Source organism: Schistocerca serialis, chromosome 2 (genome assembly GCF_023864345.2).
Source record: "Schistocerca serialis cubense isolate TAMUIC-IGC-003099 chromosome 2, iqSchSeri2.2, whole genome shotgun sequence".
In the NCBI taxonomy this organism is placed as follows: domain Eukaryota; kingdom Metazoa; phylum Arthropoda; class Insecta; order Orthoptera; family Acrididae; genus Schistocerca; species Schistocerca serialis.
In genome coordinates this window covers 887,799,299-887,819,474 of record NC_064639.1, presented here as the reverse complement: position 1 = coordinate 887,819,474, position 20,176 = coordinate 887,799,299, and the positions used below count along the sequence as shown (strand labels likewise).

Here is a 20,176-nt window from a genome sequence, read left to right as displayed (position 1 = left end):
GAAGGATAGACACCTTCCTTCTAGTTACCGCCCCATTTCTCTTACAAGCTGTGTCTGTAAGGTGATGGAGCGCATGGTTCATGCTCGGTTAGTTTGGATTCTTGAATCTCGACAGCTACTTACCAATGTCCGATGCGGCTTTCGTCGCCGCCGCTCCGCTGTTGACCACCTTGTGACCTTGTTGACATTCATCATGAACAGCTTTTTGCGAAGGCGCCAAACGGTAGCCGTGTTCTTCGATTTGGGGAAGGCTTATGATACCTGTTGGGGAGGAGGTATCCTCCGCACTATGCACAGGTGGGGCCTACGCGGTTGCCTGCCCCTTTTTATTGATTCCTTTTTAACGGATCGAAAGTTTAGGGTACGTGTGGGTTCCGTATTGTCCGACGTCTTCCTCCAGGAGAACGGAGTGCCTCAGGGCTCCGTTTTGAGCGTAGCCCTTTTTGCCATTGCGATCAATCCAATTATGGATTGCATTCCACCTAATGTCTCAGGCTCTCTCTTTGTCGATGACTTCGCGATCTACTGCAGTGCCCAGAGAACATGCCTCCTGGAGCGCTGCCTTCAGCGTTGTCTAGACAGCCTATACTCATGGAGCGTGGCAAATGGCTTCCGGTTCTCTGAAGACAAGACGGTTTGTATCAACTTTTGGCGATATAAAGCGTTCCTTCCACCATCCTTACATCTCGGTCCCGTTGTTCTCCCATTCGTGGAAACAACTAAGTTTCTAGGGCTCACGTTGGACAGGAAACTGTGTTGGTCTCCGCATGTCTCTTATTTGGCGGCCCGTTGTACATGTTCCCTTAATGTCCTCAGAGTTCTTAGTGGTTCATCTTGGGGAGCAGATCGCACTGTCCTGCTTGGCTTGTATCGGTCCATAGTCCGATCGAAGCTGGATTATGGGAGCTTCGTCTACTCGTCTGCTCGGCCATCCCTCTTACGCCGTCTCAACTCCATCCACCATCGGGGGTTACGTCTTGCGACCGGAGCCTTCTACACTAGTCCTGTCGAGAGTCTTTATGCTGAAGCTGCCGAGTTACCATTGACCTACCGGCGTGACGTACTGCTGTGTCGGTATGCCTGCCGGCTGTTGTCTATGCCCGACCACCCCTCTTACCAGTCCTTCTTCGCCGATTCTCTCGACCGTCAGTACGGGTTGTATGTGTCTGCCCTGCTGCCCCCCGGAGTCCGCTTCCGTCGCCTGCTTCAACAATTGGATTTTGCCCTCCCTGCCACCTTCAGAGAGGGTGAGAGCCCGACACCACCTTGGCTCCAGGCTCCGGTTCATATTTATCTCGACCTCAGCTCACTCCCGAAGGAGGGTACTCCGGCTACAGTGTATTGCTCACGGTTTGTCGAACTTCGTGCTCGACTTGCCGGTCACACCTTTATTTACACCGATGGCTCCAAAACTGACGATGGTGTCGGCTGTGCCTTTGTCGTCGGGGCCGCCACCTTTAAATACCGGCTCCTCGACCAATGTCCGAGCTTTACGGCCGAGCTTTTTGCTCTCCATCAGGCCGTTCAGTATGCCCGCCGCCACCGCCATTCATCGTATGTACTCTGCTCTGACTCACTCAGTGCTCTTCAGAGCCTTGGAGCTCCCTATCCGGTCCATCCCTTGATTCAGCGGATACAGCAGTCCCTCCATTCTTTCGCTGATAATGGTTCTCCTGTCAGCTTTCTGTGGGTTCCCGGACATGTAGGAGTGCTTGCGAATGAGGCTGCGGATGCTGCAGCCAAGGCTGCAGTCCTCCTGCCTCGGCCAGCCTCCCATTGTGTCCCGCCATCTGACGTTCGTGGGGATGTTTGTAAGAGGCTTGTGTCGTTGTCGTGGGATGCTTGGTCATCCCTCCAGGGAAACAAGCTCCGGGCAGTAAAACCGCTCCCAACTGCTTGGACAACCTCCTCCCGACCATCTCGGCGAGAGGAGGTCCTTCTGACCAGGTTGCAGATTGGGCATTGCCGGTTTAGCCACCGCTACCTGCTCTCCGGTGACTCAGCCCCGCAGTGCCCTTGTGGTCAGGCATTAACAGTGTGCCATGTTTTATTGTCGTGTCCCCGCTTTAGTCAATCTCGTGTTGCCCTGTCCCTGCCATCTACTTTACCGGATATTTTAGCTGATGACGCTCAAGCCGCTGCTCGTGTTCTGCATTTTATAACTTTGACTGGCTTGTCCAAAGACATCTCACCTTTTTACTTATTTTATCTGCATCTTTGTCAGGTCTTTCTGGTGTCCCCCCCCCCCCCCCCCTCCCCTTGAGTTTTACTAGATTCCATGTGCTCTAACAACGGTGACTGGGCACTAATGACCTCAGTAGTTGAGCGCCCTTAAACCCCATCAAAAAAAAAAAAAAAGATATTGATAAGATTTCAGAGTGGTGAAAAGGTTGGCAACTTGCTTTAAATGTCCAGGTATGTAAAATTGTACACTTCACAAAACAAAAAAACATAGCATGCTATGACTATAAAATCAATGAATCAGTGTTGGACTTGGCCACCTCAATCAAATACTGGGTAATACTCTATAGGGATATGAAATGGAACGATCACATGGGCTCAGTCGTGGGTAAAGTGGGTGGTATAGTTCGGTTTATAGGTAGAATACTGGGGAAGTGGGGGACCTGTACCAAATAGCACTAACAGGGGATATTGAACATATATAGAGAAGGGCAGCATGGATGGTCCCATGTTTGTTTGATCAGTGGGAAAGTGTCACAGAACCGGCAGACTCTTGTAGATAGATATAAAGTATCCCAAGAAAGTCTGGTAATGAAGTTTCAAGAACCGCCATTAAATTGTGACTGTACGAATATACTACAGCCCCCCATTATCGCTCACATGGGGATCATGACGATTAGATTAGAATAATTACAGCATGCACAGGGGCATTCAAACAAATAATCCTCCCCCACTCTTTACATGAATGAAACAGGAAGGGACCCTAATAATTGATACAATGGGATATAACCTCTGCCATGCACTTCATGGTGGTTTGCAGAGTATAAGATGCAGATGTAGTTTCACCCCTCAGGATGGTACACCTAACCACACACTCATAGACGTTTCTGAGCAATGTGCTTTCTTAACTTCATTAATACCAACGCTACTGCCAACGCACTGAGGCGGAGTGCTACTGTGTATAAAGTGACCACTGTTAAATTCCAATATGGCTATCGTTAATTAAATGATTTACGTCTTGTTTTCCGTAAATTTCTTATTGAAGTTAAGTTCGTTCATTATTCCTAGTGAACAGTCTGTGGTATAGTGAGCCATCAGTAGAATAAGAGTGTGAAATATCAAATGCCATTGAGTGCTCCAGCGTGCAGCTTCATAACTGGACTCATTATCAAACAGTGAGAGATATTCAAAAAAGATCATAATAAGCAACTTCAGCCAGTGGTGATAATTACCTATTGCTAGGGACTGAAAATGTAGCATCTTATTTTGCAAGATTAGCATATATTTTGTGCAGAATTAGCATCTATTTTTTGCCAGAATTAGTATCTTCCTTCTCTTTTTTGTGAATTATTAGACGTATCGATTTAAATGTATCAATTTAAAATGTTGCCAATCATGTGCCTGTAGACTAAATTGATCACAAATCACAAACAATAAAAAAATAATATAAGGAAACACCATTATCTAAGGTGAAATAATAATAATAATAATAATAATAATAATAATAATAATCCCAATACTACAACAGATAAATGCAGACTTTGCAAACAACAAATAGAAACAGTAGATCACATCACAAGCGGATGTACAATAGTAGCAAATACAGAATACCCCAGAAGACATGACAATGTAGCAAAAATAATACATCAACAACTTGCCATACAACATAAACTAATAAAACAACACGTTCCCACATACAAGTATGCACCACAAAATGTACTGGAGAATGATGAATACAAATTATACTGGAACAGAACCATTATAACAGATAAAACAACACCACATAACAAACCTGACATCATACTCACCAATAAAAAGAAGAAATTAACACAACTAATCGAAATATCCATACCCAATACAACAAATATACAGAAGAAAACAGGAGAAAAAATTGAAAAATACATCCAACTGGGCGAGGAAGTCAAGGACATGTGGCATCAGGAGAAAGTTGACATTACACCAATTATACTATCAACTACAGGAGTCATACCACACAATATCCACCAGTACATTAACGTAATACAGCTACATCCAAACGTATATATACAACTACAGAGATCTGTAATTATTGATACATGCTCAATTACCCGAAAGTTCCTAAATGCAATGTAACATATACCGTACAGATAAAAGGAAGTCATGCTTGATCAAGGTTCGCGTCACTTTCCATTTTTAACCAGACATAACATCCGAGACAGGAAAGAGAAATAATAATAATAATAATAATAATAATAATAATAAATAATGGTTTTTATTCTCTCTAAATAGTTTCTTGTGTGGAATGTTACTTTTGCAAAGGTTTAAACATATTTTGTCCCGAAATTGTCTGGTTTCTCTCTCTCTCTCTCTCTCTCTCTCTCTCTCTCTCTCTCTCTCTCTCTCTCTGGGTTCTTGTGACAAATGATTGACTGTTGAGAAGCAGCAGCATTTCCTAGCTGGTCAACAGAGTTCTTCTTATTTAAGGAGTTTTTCAACATTATTTTCTTTTCAGACCCAGTTTATTAATGGCAAAACCTTCAAAACATTGGTTTCAAATCTGTAGCATAGAAACCCTGATTAATATATGGCAGAGCCCTACTGCAAATACTCATAGATACGTGACTTTTACTTGACAGTGTTACAGATAGAACCAACAGTGTCTTAGCAGCATCCTCACTCATTTCAAAATAAGAAAAGAAAGAGTTACGCACAATGCAAAGTAAAGCAAAGCAAAGCATTCGGTAACTTCTACCACACAGTTGTTTGTCAGCTTGGCAGCATCATAAACGAGATAGTTCAGGCCCCATCTCTACAGAAATCGTACAAATCGTATGCAACCATAGTTCAACAGCCGCACTTAAAGCTTCCATTTTAAAGTATCAACATAATACCAACTTTAGCTAACAGGCAAATATATGTGTTTCTTTTTCTGAAGTGCTAGTCCTGTGGCTGATTCCTCAGTTACAATACATGGTGTATATCTTATAGAGGCTATTCACCATCTCACAGTTGACACGGGACCAGAGCTTAACTTACGAGCACACTGTTACATCATTGAGCTTGTCCATTAATGTGATCCTTATTTTGCAAACATGTTCTTATGCACATGCTCTTTCCAAATTTGCATTTGGCAGATGTTGTGCAATACCAGTAATTAAAAAGTGATTACTTTTTGAATATTGTTCTATGCAGAAAATAAAGTTATTTGAAACTATCTTGGATAAAATAGTATATCTAGATAAAGCTTGCTATGGACTGTTATTAATTAGACAAATTCCCATCATCACATTTTGAGGCAGAATTTGCATCCATATTCACATTTATCACAAATGCAAATTTTTCAGGTCCCTAACTATTGTTCGTCAATCATCATATAGCATGCAGAATGTATCTACATTGCAAACACTAGTAGCCCAAAACTGTTAGAAGTCATCTTCGTACAGGTGGCCATTATCCTCATATCCCATTGATATGTGGTCCATTAGTCAGTTGGCATGGCAGTATCCAAAGACATGAGGTGCAGAAACATGGACAGGGGCACACCCAATGGAGCTGCCTTTTGCTGTCCCGTGAATCTAGATTCATTGTATAGCCTGACAGTGATGAATTTGCTGGTGGAAGAAATGTGAAATATGGAAGAATCCAAAAATTTAACACATGGTGTGTACATGAATCAGTATTGACTGGTGTAAAGACTTCCACATCATTCAGAAATATTCTTTACCAACACAGAGGTGTGGGAACAAGATTCTACCACCTCTTATTGTATGTGTACGTGTGCTGGTGCAGTTGTTGATTCTTACAGACACCAGTGAGACTATCGTTGAGGCCAATTAGTGAAGACATGCTAGAAGGTAAGGGGGTAATGATCTGCCATGACTCTCCCTTTTTCAGGACTAGAAACTTGAAGCTGGTGGAGTATCATTTGGTAAACAAGTAGTTAGGTACTTAAACAGAAGTTTATCTTCAGATTGCTATGCCTCCATAATAGAAAAACAAATGTCCTTCTGGAGCTTGCACTGAATCCATACTGTGCTAATCTGTACCAACCTTGTCTGTTCAGTGCTTATATGCTTTATTATGAACACGTGTTATGCTTGATTGGCTTGCTTTTGAGCTATTATGTTAATGCAGAAATTGGTCTCTTCTGAATTTACTCATATAGACACTGATCAGTAAACCCCTCTGTTCATCTTTTTGTTGCAGCGTGGGGTAGCCACGCGGTCTGAGGAACCTTACCGCAGTTCGCGTGACTCCCCTCATAAGAGGTTAGAGTTCTCCCTCAGGCGTGTGTGTGCGTGTGCGTGTGCGTGCATGTGTGTGCGCGTGGGGGTGTGTGTGTGTGTGTGTGTGTGTGTGTGTGTGTGTGTATGTGTGTGCGCGTGGGGGTGTGTGTGTGTGTGTGTGTGTGTGGGGGGGGGGGGGGGGGGGGGGGGTGAGCGCGCGCGTGAGCTCTGCTAAGTTACTTCCAGGTGGTGATTGTGGTCTTAGTTTCAGGGACCCTGCCGCATTGTGCTGATGTTTGGCCTGGGTTCAGGTTTCATCAGCCAATCTTGCAGAAGGTTTTTGTGGGAGGAACGGTCAAGATGCAGAGTTCCATCAGGACCAAGATGGCATTCACTTCCTGTCATCATATAGTGGGCAATGGATGTTGAAACCCATTGAAAGAAATTAAAAGGATTTGTTCCATTCCAGCATCGACACTTAATAATCCAGCCCTCCATTCCTACGATACCAGGAACAATGAGATACACTTTTTTTTTGTTATGAAATGTGTAAATCATTACACTTCAAATAATACTGTTAAGTATTAAAAGCTACACATAAATAAACCAATAACCAATTTTGATTTTTAATCTTCGGTGCATCTATAAAAAAGCATGCAGGGCAATGCTTCAGCTAGTCAGAGGCTAATGGGTAAACTGTCAAGATCTCTGTGGGGGGAGGGGGGGCGCGTGCGCGCGCCCCCCCCCCCCCCCCCCCCCCCCCACACACACAGCCTTTCTTAGAACATGGCATTGGACCCACAAAATCTACAAATATTCTTTCCATAGGACACTTGGCTGGTCATGAGGCCCTGTATCCCGTCAAGGAATGCAGTGCAGGCTTACTAGAAGTGCACTCTTGACATTCCTTGAAAAACCTTCTTGTCCTTGTCCATACCTACCCAGACAAAATCTTCCTTAACCTTCTTCCTAGTTTTAAACAATCTAATGTGACTGCCCATTGGCGACACATGACAGTAACATAGAAAAATAGCAGACGCAGGGACCACAGCTCTTGCACGAGTTTCACCCCATGTCTGAAAACACAAAATCTCATAAAAAGGTGCTTCATTTGAGTTCAGTGCATGACTCAGTTACTATCAATGAATGACAGTCTAAAAGGCAATCAGAATCGGAGACGCACTACGAAACCAAGTACTATGTTGATTCTATCAATGAAATTACCTGACTTTACAATTTGAAGAATGGCCAATGCAGATGTTTCGCCCCCCCTCCCCCCCGCCCTCTTAGGTGTGAGTTATTAATACATGAGTAAGGATGTAATGGAGGAAAAAGTAAAGACACGTCAGTTCATATGCAAGTTGGGAAAAGAGTTGACTCCATTACATGAGTCTACATCGGTACTCTTGTGCACTCACACTCATAAATTAAGGATAATTGCAGAATGTGGTGCCACACAATGTGGCACTACACAAAACTGGTGCTAATAGCATAGGCACATAGGTAACACACATGCCACAGGTCTGTAAGTCCACAGTATTTGTGATAAGTTGAGAAAACCATCCCGAAACACATGTACTACAAAATGCCACTGTTTCCTGCACATGTACCCCGACACCCATACGGGATATGATCACCATGCACACGTACACATCCCACACAATGGGTTGGCATACTTTGGATCAGGTAGTCGAGCAGCAGCCGGGGTATAGCCTCCATTCTTGCACCAGTGCCTGTCGGAGCTCCTGAATGGCGTAGGGGTTTGAAGACATGCAGCGATATGTCAACTGAAAGCATCCCAGACGTGCTCGTTGGGGTTTAGGTCTGTGGAACAGGCAGGCCATTCCATTCACCTGATATCTTCTGTTTCAAGGTACTCCACCACGATGGCAGCTCGTTGGGGCCATGCATTATTATCCATCAGGAGGAAGGTGGGACCCATTGCTCCCATGAAAAGGCAAACATACTGGTGCAATATGACGTCCCAGTACATGTGACCTGTTACAGTTCCTCTGTCAAAGACATGCAGGGGGGTGTACGTACACCACACCACACCACACCACACCACACGACACCACACCACGCCACGCCATCAAACCGCAACCTTCATACAGGTCCCTTTGATGGTCATTAAGGGGTTAGTATCTGGTTCCTGGTTCACGCCAGATGAAAACCCGGCAAGAATCGCTGTTCAGACTATACCTGAACTCGTCCATGAACATAACCTGCGACCACTCTCCCAATGACAATGTACTGTGTTCTTGACACCAGGCTTTATGGGCTCTCCTGTGACCAGGGAATGCACTTTCCACTCTCCAGGTGATAAACCATGTCTGTTCAGCCGACTGCAGACTGTGTCAAGAGACAATTGTTCCAGTGGCTGCGGTAAGGTCCCGAGCAAGGCTACCTGCAGTGCTCCGTGGCCGTCTGTGGGCACTGATGGTTTGATATCAGTCTTCTTGTGGTTTTGTACACTGTGGACGTCCAGTACTGTAGTGCCTGGACACGTTTCCTATCTGCTGGAATCATTGCCATAATCTTGAGATCACACTTTGTAGCACACGGAGGGCCCATGCTACAACCTGCTGTGTTTTACCAGCCTCCAGTCGCCCTAGTATTCTATCCCTCATAACGTCATCAATGTGTGTTCTTTGAGCCATTTTCAACACACAGTCACAATTAGCACATTTGAAAACGTCTGCATACTTACTGGCTGTACTGTACTCTGACAGGCACCAACACACTTCTGCGTATGTGGACTGCTCCCAGCACCACTGTGCGATGACCGCAGGTCAAATGCACCGTATGGTCATACCCCGAGGTGATTTAAACCCGCAAACTGCCCACCAGAGTGTTGTTTCACCATGTATCAGCATTATCCTTAATTTATGAGCATGAGAGTAGATGTAGAAACAGATTTGCTGATACAGTATTGCAATATAGCAACATTCACGAGACTTGGAGAATGTACAGGGAAGAATAGGAGCCAGCAATTATGTATGAAGTACAGCAAGTATGTATGTGGACCATGTTTAGGCAACGCTGAATACTCGTATTTGTCACCCTGCAGCAGGTAGATTTGAATGAGTGGAATGAAGGTTATAAATGTTTTCTGTACAATATATTGTGCTATTCAAAATTTAATATTAACACTTGTTTTTACTAAGGGGAGTTAACCATTCCACATTTTGTTGTCATATGTATTTGGATTAATTATTAGATATAAAATGTTCATTCTACCATGTGATTCTACAGAAAAAGCGAAACTTTAGTCACGTAAACTGTATAAATATTAATATAATAGAGGGAAACATTCCACGTGGGAAAAATGTATCTAAAAACAAAGATGATGTGACTTACCGAACGAAAGTGCTGGCAGGTCGATAGACACACAAACACATACATACAAAATTAAAGCTTTCGCAACAAACTGTTGCCTCATCAGGAAAGAGGGAAGGAGAGGGAAAGACGAAAGGATGTGGGTTTTAAGGGAGAGGGTAAGGAGTCATTCAAATCCTGGGAGCGGAAAGACTTACCTTAGGGATTTAAAGACTTTAAATATGTCTGCTTGTGTCTGTATATGTGTGGATGGATATGTGTGTGTGTGTGTGTGTGTGTGTGTGTGTGTGTGTGTGAGTGTGAGTGTATACCCGTCCTTTTTTCCCCCTAAGGTAAGTCTTTCCGCTCCCGGGATTGGAATGACTCCTTACCCTCTCCCTTAAAACCCACATCCTTTCGTCTTTCCCTCTCCTTCCCTCTTTCCTGCTGAGGCAACAGTTTGTTGCGAAAGCTTGAATTTTGTGTATATGTTTGTGTTTGTTTGTTTGTGTGTCTATCGACCTGCCAGCGCTTTCGTTTGGTAAGTCACATCATCTTTGTTTTTAGATATAAACTGTATAAATAGTATGAACTAAATTAGTATACATCCAAATTTGTTTACTATTTTTAAAAAAGGCAAATAAAACTACACCCATCAAAATGACCAGTTGGTCCTTCCAGGCTGTCCATAAGCCCCTGTCCTAGTGTTAAGGATAGTCACAGTGTAGCAAACCAACATTGCCAACCTCAGAATACAAAATTATGGAATTTTTATCTAAAATTACCCTATACTGAAAGTCATAAACCATAAAAACAATAATGCTGATAATATGACATAAGCGCGAATAGCAAAGTCTTCATCTCTTAAAATTTTTATCCATAAAATTTGCGAATTACGAACCCAAACATCTCAAATCGCGATCCTTTGCACTAATCTACTTCAGAACAAGATAAACTCAGAAGATTCCAAAGCATCACAGACTTTGTGCAAACCTGATTGAAAAGTAGCATGGGTATGTAATATAATTACAAATAGTAATATAATTAAACTCACCCTAATAGGCATCGTTATTGAACTCCACCTCGGCATCACTATCCCGAGGAGATTCCTTCTCCTTGACATAAATGTTGGACGTGTTCATTGATCCAATCATTATACTGGTTGGTTCGAACTGTACAGAATTCTTGACAAGCTTGGAAGTGAGCTTACTGTACCTTAATGTAACTTATTTCTCAACAGCGTCTTCACTACATTCATTTTTTAAAATACTCGCTCCCAACCAGCATTGGAATCTGGTGAAACTAATATATCATGCACAGTTTCCTATTTGGAGGAATTCTTGGTTACCATGAAGGTCAGTAGCGTTCTTTATGAAAATCGTCTACCTCTTTGATTTTCGGGAAATTCTGCATGTGGCAATGCTCTCCTCTGATAGTCATTTGCACAAGCATCTTGTCTTTTCGAGAAATCCTCTGAACCTATTTATAGAAGTGGAACAAGCATTGATGGCCTTTTAGCACTTTTTGCCAATGCTATTTCTGGTGTTAGCCAACTCAACATTTTTAGAACAGAATTTTTGAAATAATACCACTCCTTTTATCTCACAACAAGACATTATAAGGAACTGTTGCACTGTGTAGTGGAAATGACTAGATTTTTGTGAGATGTTTTCCGATTGGCTCATGAACTTAATCACACCTACATCTAAATACGAGAGTTGGAACTTTAATAGTGGCAACTATTTATTTACAGTTCGTACGAAATAGATACCTGTTTCAAAGTTTTACTGACATTCAAAGTAGTCACCAGCATTGTGTATAGCCAGTTGCCAGCCATGTGGAAGTCGTAGGATCATAGGATACTCTTAGCAGTGACAGTTGCATTGACGGTTCGAGCAGCTCGGTCTATTGCCCGACGAATTTGCAGCAGTTCTGAAGTGAATGCCGTGAAGTGTTTCCTTCAGTTTAGAAATAGAGTTGAACTCACGAGGGCTCATGTTAGGGGAGTGCAGTAGGTGGTATAGCACTTAGTAGCCCTTCAGTCTGACAAATCAGTATGTGCTTGAGCATTGTCCTTCAAAATGATGGTCAGGTCCTGCAGAAAGTGTCATCAATTCTGTCTCTCTGCTGTTTATTTTTGGAACACAACCTACAACCAGCTTAGAGACGGAGGTGATGACACTTTCTGCAGGACCTGACCATCATTTTGTAGGACAATGCTCAAGCACGTACAGTGCAAGGTATTAGGGCCTACTGATTTGTTTGGCTGATGGGGCTGCTAAGTGCTCATGAGTTCAACTCGATTTATAAACTGAAGGAAACGCTTCACGGCATTTGCTTCAGAACTGCTACAAATTCGTCGGACAATAGACTGCGCCACTTGAACTGTCAACACAAGTGACACTGCTAAGGGCATCCTACGATTTCCACATGGGTGGTAACACGTTATACACAATGTTGGTGACTACTCTCAACATCAGTAAAACTTTGAAACATGTATCTATTTTGTACAAACTGTAAATAAATAGTTGCCACTATTAAAGTTCCAACCCTCGTACACTTGTGTATAAAGCACAAGTTGGGCTTAGTTTGCTGGACCTACGTTTGTGGAATCAGTTTTGTTGATATAATCAGGAGACGTGTAGCAGAGAAGGATTTCTTTGTGTGTTTCGTACATTCTATCATGCGAAGAGCAAATTACTAATTTCTCTCTTTGAAAATACTGATTCAGTGACACAAAGTTGGGTAGAATCCACTCAAGAAATATAAAAATTACGCGTTCAAAGTTGCCCCGGAATGACTTTAACTGTTCAGCTGCATACAGGGTTTCTTCTTCCCACTTGGAAGCGAAAAATAATTGCAGTGCATTCCACTATTCTATAATACGTGAAACAAGTTAACAAAGACAACATCTTGTTTGAGACGGATGCAGTGTCGTGTTAGGTTCGATATTACAAAACTCTTGGAGTTCTGCAAACTAGACGATTCTTTTTTATCTATGCTTAAAGAATGAATATGTATCCGTTGCTATGTCTTCGCATATCCTTTGTAATTGTTTGCAATGGATGGCATTTACATTTCTCTATAAAATTGCCAGGAAAACCTCAAATTAGTCGACTAGCAACAGAATTTCTTTCCCCATCATTGTGTTGCACCCTCTGAAGCAGATCCTACCAAATTTTCAAGAGAAATATTATGTAATGACGAGGTGTTACGTAGGAGATCGTACAAACCATTAGCAGTAGCACCTACATGAGCGGACGCGCATCTTTCTTCTCAAAAACTTATAACAACTGCCAAAATTTAGTATTTATTTTGGAGCTAACTTCATCAAAATACCGCACAAAAATGTCGGTAGATTCGTCAATTTTGCAACCTAACTTTTGTTTTCGTAGAACTTCATTCGATTCATCCAAATGACACTTACCTATGACATTCTTTATCAGCCCTGTGGCTTTTGTTCTACTTAATTCTATGTTTTCATCAATTTTAGAATCGGGAAAGGCACTTTTTCTATAGTTTTTGCCCTCTACAGCTCCCTTTGGAATCATGGAAGTCATTTCTGATGTCTTAACAGATGTTTAATCATCCTGTCCCTTCTCCTTGTCAGGGTTTTTCACATATTCCTTTCCTCTCCGATTCTGTGCAGAAACTTCTCATTCTTTACCCTGTCAGTTCACCTAATTTTCAACATTCGTCTGTAGCATCACATCTCAAATGCTTAAATTCTCTTCTGTTCCGGTTTTCCCACAGTCCATATTTCACTACCATACAATGCTGTACTCCAGATGTGCGTTCTCAGAAATTTCTTCCTCAAATAAAGGCCCATATTTGATACTGGTAGAACGTCCTTTTGCCAGTGCTAGCCTGCATTTGATGTCCTCCTTGCTCCGTCCGTCAATGGTTGTTTTGTTACCTAGGTAACAGAATTCCAAACTTCATTCGTTATTCTCACTTCTGCTACTTCTTATTACTTTAGTTTTTCCTCTATTTACTCTCTCCTTATTCTGTACTGATCAGAATATTCATTCCATTAAGCAGATCATGTAATTCTTATTCACTTTCACTCAGTATAGCGATGTCATCAGCGAATCGTATTATTGATATCCTTTCACCTTGAATTTTAAATCCATACCTGAAGCTACCCGGCTTTAATCCGAGCACTGCGTTCTTGGTTGTCCACTCTCATTATTCCCTCATGGCTCTTGTGCATTATCCTCCTCTCCCTAGCTTACCCCTATTTTTCTCAGAATTTCGAACATCTTGCATCATTTTACATTCTCGAACGCGTTTTCCAGGTCGACAAATACTATGAACCTGCGTTCTTGATTTTTCTTTCCATTATCAACCGCACGTCAGTCAGAATAACCAAATTGATCATCGTCAACACATCCTCGATTTTGTTTTCCATTCTTCTGTGTATTATTCTTGTAAGCAAGTTGAATGCAGGAGCTGTTAAGCTGATTGTGCGATCATTATCGCACTTGTCGCCTCTTGCAGTATTCAGAATTGTGTGGATGATACTCCTCCGAAAGTCAGATGTTATGTCGCCAGACTCCCCCACTTACGTTCTGCCAGCAATCCACGTAGCAATATTTCAGCCTTCTTGCTCTGCGTATCAAGCGTATCGGACGACTTCGAGTGTGGTGAAAAGTCAAGCGTCTTTTGTAGGGGCCCGACACATTTTACGGCACGTAACTTTTTAAATATATTTTACTACAGTCAACTCCGCATTGAATTCACATTTGCAGACTATACACCATCACTCTTTGAAAGACAAATCAGTCAATCGTTCCTGTCTGAACTTTTGCTTCAAACATTTAATTTCAACTCACCATACAGCCTCAATTTCGTCAGTGGAATCGATGGAGAATCTAAATTACTGTTGCACACACACTCTGTTACAGTATTTAGTTGAAGAATACCACACTTAGAGAACCCGTGTATTCATGTCCCAATCTCACCGGCAACTTATGACGATGACCTAATGGTTGCTGGCACATATCGGTTGTGTAACAATATTCGTTAGGAAGTGAGAGTATTCCCCGGAAGAGAATATACAGTTAATAGACGTGGGACTGTTGCGGGGAGCGGACGGGTGAAAAAGAAGAAATTGCTTTTATTGAATGGAGTGTGGACTTAAATATATGAAAACACATTATTTTTGTATGAAATTACTACAAATATCAATTTATTTTCATTTTAAAGCATCACAAAAATTATCACGGATTCGACAATTATCAGCAACGTACTATCGTATATCGTGTTCACATTGTAATTATCGTATATCGCGATAATTTGTCATATAGTTGGCAACACTGTAGCAGACAACGGGCGACTGTACCAGCTGCCGACAGCAGCTCACCCGATCAATGCTAAAAACATGACCACGGTTTCATTGTTCTTGACCGCCTCTGGCATAACACCGACGTCGGGCGGAATTCATTCCAGATCATTGCCACCATCTATGTTCGAAGGAAAAGATAAATGTAATTGTTTGTTGCTAAAAGATTTTTTTTAACATACCGCGCCCCACCCCTTGCACGCCATCCAGGCCTCCACACTGGGAGACTCTTGAACATAGACGTAAACTATCCCGTGAAAGTCTATTAACAAAGTATCGCTCACATAGGGATCGTGAGATAGGATTAGAATAATTACTGAACGCCCAAAGTCATTCAATCATTCTTCCCGCGGTCCACATGTAAATGGAACAGGAAGAAAACCTGATAACTGGCACAACGGGACATACCCTCTGTCCTGCACCTCACGGTGGTTTGCGGAGTATAGATGTTGAGTAACCGTGCATTGTACTTTGAAGCTACCGTCCCAGCGGAGGAGGGTATTAAGTGTTTAAAGTTCCGTCGACAACTGTTGGAAGGACAGACGCCTCCTATTTAGTTAGTTCCTTGGGTTTTCATGTTGTGTATGCCCTTAGTTTTCACATTTTGTATGCCCTTTGTTGTAGGCACGTATTTCTCTGAATAGTGACGTACAAAGACACGTTGTGTGACGTTGTCCGAAGTGTAATACGCCCCACACTTTTTGACACAAAGTGACGTGTTTCGTGTAGCAAATTCAGTCTTTTATGATGTAATTGACACAGCATTTTTCCCTCGGGCATGGATGTGTGTTCTGTCCTTAGAACTACTTAAATCTAATAAACCTAAGTTCTAGGGGACTGATGACCTCAGATGTTAAGTCCCATAGTGTCAGAGCCATTTGAATTTGAACATAGCATGCTTCATTGAGAAATTATCGTAACTGCATTTCTTCGAAAGGACTGATATATCGCACAACGGACTTTTCATTTTCATATAACTATTCTCCGAAGCATGTGCGTTTCATTCGTGACGTATTAAATTGCGCTCCTGTTTACCCTTAAACTACCCAAATATGTCTAAAACTTTTGCACCTTTAACTGTGGAGGGACAACACGTAACTTTCCTTGATGTGATGTGCATATGATAAGAATTTTATCAGATTCTTGTTATAATCGTAGCGTCTTCCACACGCTGAACATATATATGAACGCAATTCGTCATCATTTCGGTGGTTCTGTCCTAGTTCACGTGACGGCAACGAAAACTATACACTCGATAGATACGCAATAGATAACGTACGCTACTAGGCGGCAGGCGGCTACCCGCTGCACAGCGAATTTTCCATTTGCTACCTCGTGCAGATTCGGCTGTATCCGAAAGAGATCGGCTCGTGAAGCCGTAGTTGCACGTCAGGCGTTAGACAAGGTCATAGTTCATATTCCTGCGTCCGTCCGCTACCCCTCCCCAACGCTTCCACCCCACATTTTGTTGCAGCGTGCCGACCGGTTGCTATTTGCTGGCGTGTGAGTGCGAACCATATTACCAGCAGATCTGTGAACACACCAAAATCAAGAGTACATCACTTTCTCAAAAATTTTGGGAAATGTCGTCAGCAGTGAAACAAGTCGGTAATTGTCATCACTCACTGATTAACTTGGTTTGTTTATTTTTATTCAACCAAGGATTAACTCACAGTGATAAGATTTGTCAAGATAATACAACACAAATCAAAATGTAGGTACAGGATACAGCATACGCAACAAGCTTTATGAGGATAGTACAGGCTGTCCTTGAGGATAGGACATGTGGTTGACCATGGTCATAATCGGGGAACTATCCTGTCATTTGCCTTAGTGGTCAAGGAAAACTGTTGAAATCCCAAATGAGGACGGGATGGTATAAATTCAATGTGTATAAGAGAGACTGACTGAACAATAAATGTATTTGCAAATGAAGAACATGTCAGAGATTATAAATGTTCTAATTATATCATTAAACGTTTAAATATTTTGTGAAATATGATGGATATTGCTGGAGCTAATGCACATGTCATGTTTGACTACTGAGAATTCCTATGATACTACATTGAATACCACTTTTGCAGCAAAAAGTCTGCTCTTTTTGTGTGTTTCTGTTTTGCATTTTATACCGTGCTACATTTCTGTTACTTACCATTATCGTATAATTCTCCAGTGTTTAATGAAATATTTGTATGATAGAAATGGGTTGGCGCACAATGCTAATCGTGATTCCTTTCGTTTTTAGATGAGCAATCAAACCGCCTAACGATGTCATTTGCACAACGTGCTTCCTATGCTGGCAATTCTGTAGCTGCAGAACTTTTTGCTGTAATGACGAAGAAGAAGAGCAACTTATGCTTAGCTGCAGACATGCCAAAAACTGCAGACTTGTTAACTTTGGCCAGAGCTGTAGCTGAACACATATGTCTCTTGAAAATACACTGTGATATTATTGAAGATTTTAGCAAGAGTTTTGTACAGGAATTAACAACACTTGCTAAAGAGCATAATTTCCTCATTTTGGAGGACAGGTAATGATGAAAAATTACATGTAGTGTGTCACGGAGTTTGTTGTTACTATCATTTTAAGGAATGAATGGAAATTTTTTGATGGAAAAGACAGGTTGCATATCTATAGTCTGCAAATAACTATGAGTTACATTTGTGTGGCACTGTTGTTGTACCATAGATTAACATCTCTTGCCATTGGGTAATCACAGATACATGGGAATAATTTCGTAAATTGTTAGTCTAATGTTGTCCTTGTAGGCCCCTGGTAATAATCAAATCTCTCTGTTTTGTATCCACAAGCCCATCAACCAAGTCATAGATGTACGAATCAAGTTTGTCAAATTTGACCTCACTCTAGAAGCAGCTGTCACACAGTGCAGTCATATAGCGAGGTACTTTGACTCTAGTGAATAGCTACCAATGCAGACAAAGCGTTTATTGCATAGGTTTTAGCACTGTATAGAAAGCAGAAAAAGAAAACAAAATGCTGGTCCAAGGAGTGATTGAAATTAAGAGATAAATAAATCCATGAAAATCTAAAGGAAGTAGACTTACCACACCCAGATCCTGATGTCATCAGCTTTCTCCAAATTGACGGTCAAGATTTTAATACTTGTTATTATTGCTTCTTACCCACATTAAAAAGACACAGTAGCCAAAAATTTGTTCTTACACTTGGCCCTCTAATTAAAATTAATTAAAAGAAATAAATGATGAGAAATAAGGTGAATTTACAGTTTGAATGTAGTATTTGTAACAAAAGCTTAATTTAACAAAGGGGAAAATGGAAATTGAGTCTAATCATTCAACACTAGGCTGGCATTGTGTTTGTTGATATCCAGCAAGGTCATGTTTCTTCTTTTCATCACAGAATGTAGAACTTCACATTCTATATCATATGTGACTGGCTCTCTGCTAAAAAAAATTACCAGCAAAGGCTAAATCTGACTTCCTTAATTGCCAGCATATCTCATGTTCACATAGCCCAATTGCCACAGCTCTGCCCAACTGACCAATATACACTTTTTCATACTGCTTGCAGGTTATATTATATTCACCAGTCTCTCAGGGGTTGCAATTTTTCTTTGAATAATTTTTTTATGTGTCGTTCGTGCTATGAAATGCAGGACTGTATTTGCAAGACTTTAACTTTTTTACGAGATTGTCTGAAATGTTGCCAATAAACAGAATTTTGCACCAGGCTTAGTGACTGCTGTTGGTCAGTGTGCAGAAGTGATGTAAATTTATTCATTTTTTTTTCTTAGAGTATTATCAATATGAACAGAGCTGCAGCCATTGCTAGAAGCAATTTGTTTGATGGCTTGTAGTTGTCTGAAAGGCTGATTTGGGTAATGGAACAGACATGAGGCATTGCACCATTCAATGGAAACGTGCATGTTTGTGGATGCTGGAAGCTTGCAGGATGTACATATCATTATCTAAATTTTTTTTCTGTAAATAGTAGCATTGATTATGTCATGTAATTCTACAGGATTTATATGGATTTGTGCAAAATATCTGTTAATTTGTTTGTACACCGAAGAGCCAAAGAAACTGGTTCACCTTCCTAATACTGTGTAGGGCCCCTGTGAGCATGCAGGAATGCCACGACAAGACATGGCATGGACTCGACTAATGTCTAAAGTAGTGCTGGAGGGAATTGACACAGTGAATCCTGCAGGGCTGTCCATAAATTCATGAGAGTACGAGGGGTTGGGAGAGTGGAAATCTCTTCTGAACAGCACATTGCAAGGCATCCCAGATATGATCAATAATGTTCATGTCTGGAGATTTTGGTGGCCAGCAGAAGTGTTTAAACTCAAAAGTGTGTCCCTGGAGCCACTCTATAGCAATTCTGGACACTTAGGGTGTCACATTGTCCTGCTGGAATTGCCCAAGTCCTTCAGAATGCCCAATGGACATGAATGGATGCAGGTGATCAGACAGGAATACTTAAGCATGTGTCACCTGTCAGTCGTATCTAGATGTGTCAGGGGTCCCATTTCACTCCAACTGCACACAACCAACACCATTACAGAGCCTCTTATCAGCTTGAACAGTCCCCTGCTGACATTCAGGGTCCATGAATTCATGAGCTTATCTCCATACCTCTACATGTCCATCCGCTCGATACAATTTGAAATGAGACTCCTCCAACCAGGCAGCATGTTTTCAGTCAACAGTCCAATGTCATTGTCATTGGCCAGGCCAGGTGTAAAGCTTTGTGTTGTGCAGTCATCGAGGGTACATGAGTGGGCCTTCGGCTCCAAAAGCCCATATCGATAATGTTTCGTTGAATGGTTCGCATGCTGACACTCATTGATGGCCCAAAATTGAAATCTGCAGCAATTTGTAGAAGGGTTGCATTCTGTCATGTTGAAGGATTCTCTTCTGTTGTCGAGAAGATTCTCTTCTGTCATCATTGCTCCTGTTCTTGCAGAATCGTTTTCCATCCACAGTGATGTCAGAGATTTGTCGTTTTACTGGATCCCTGATATTCATGGCACATTCATGAAATAGTCGTATGGGAGAATTCCCACTTCACCCCTACCTCGGAGATGCTGTTTCCAATCGCTTGTGCGTCAGCTATAACACCACGTTCAAACTGTCTTAAATC

At 41.7% G+C, this 20,176-nt stretch overlaps 1 protein-coding gene across 1 annotated transcript in view; it reads left to right on the top strand.

Moving 5' to 3' along the window:
- Nucleotides 1-20,176, top strand: part of LOC126458227 (uridine 5'-monophosphate synthase) — an 83,226-nt gene that overhangs the window by 43,319 nt on the left and 19,731 nt on the right. The window contains 1 exon segment of the mRNA XM_050095125.1: nt 17,294-17,579. Coding sequence (XP_049951082.1) covers nt 17,294-17,579 — 286 coding nt within the window.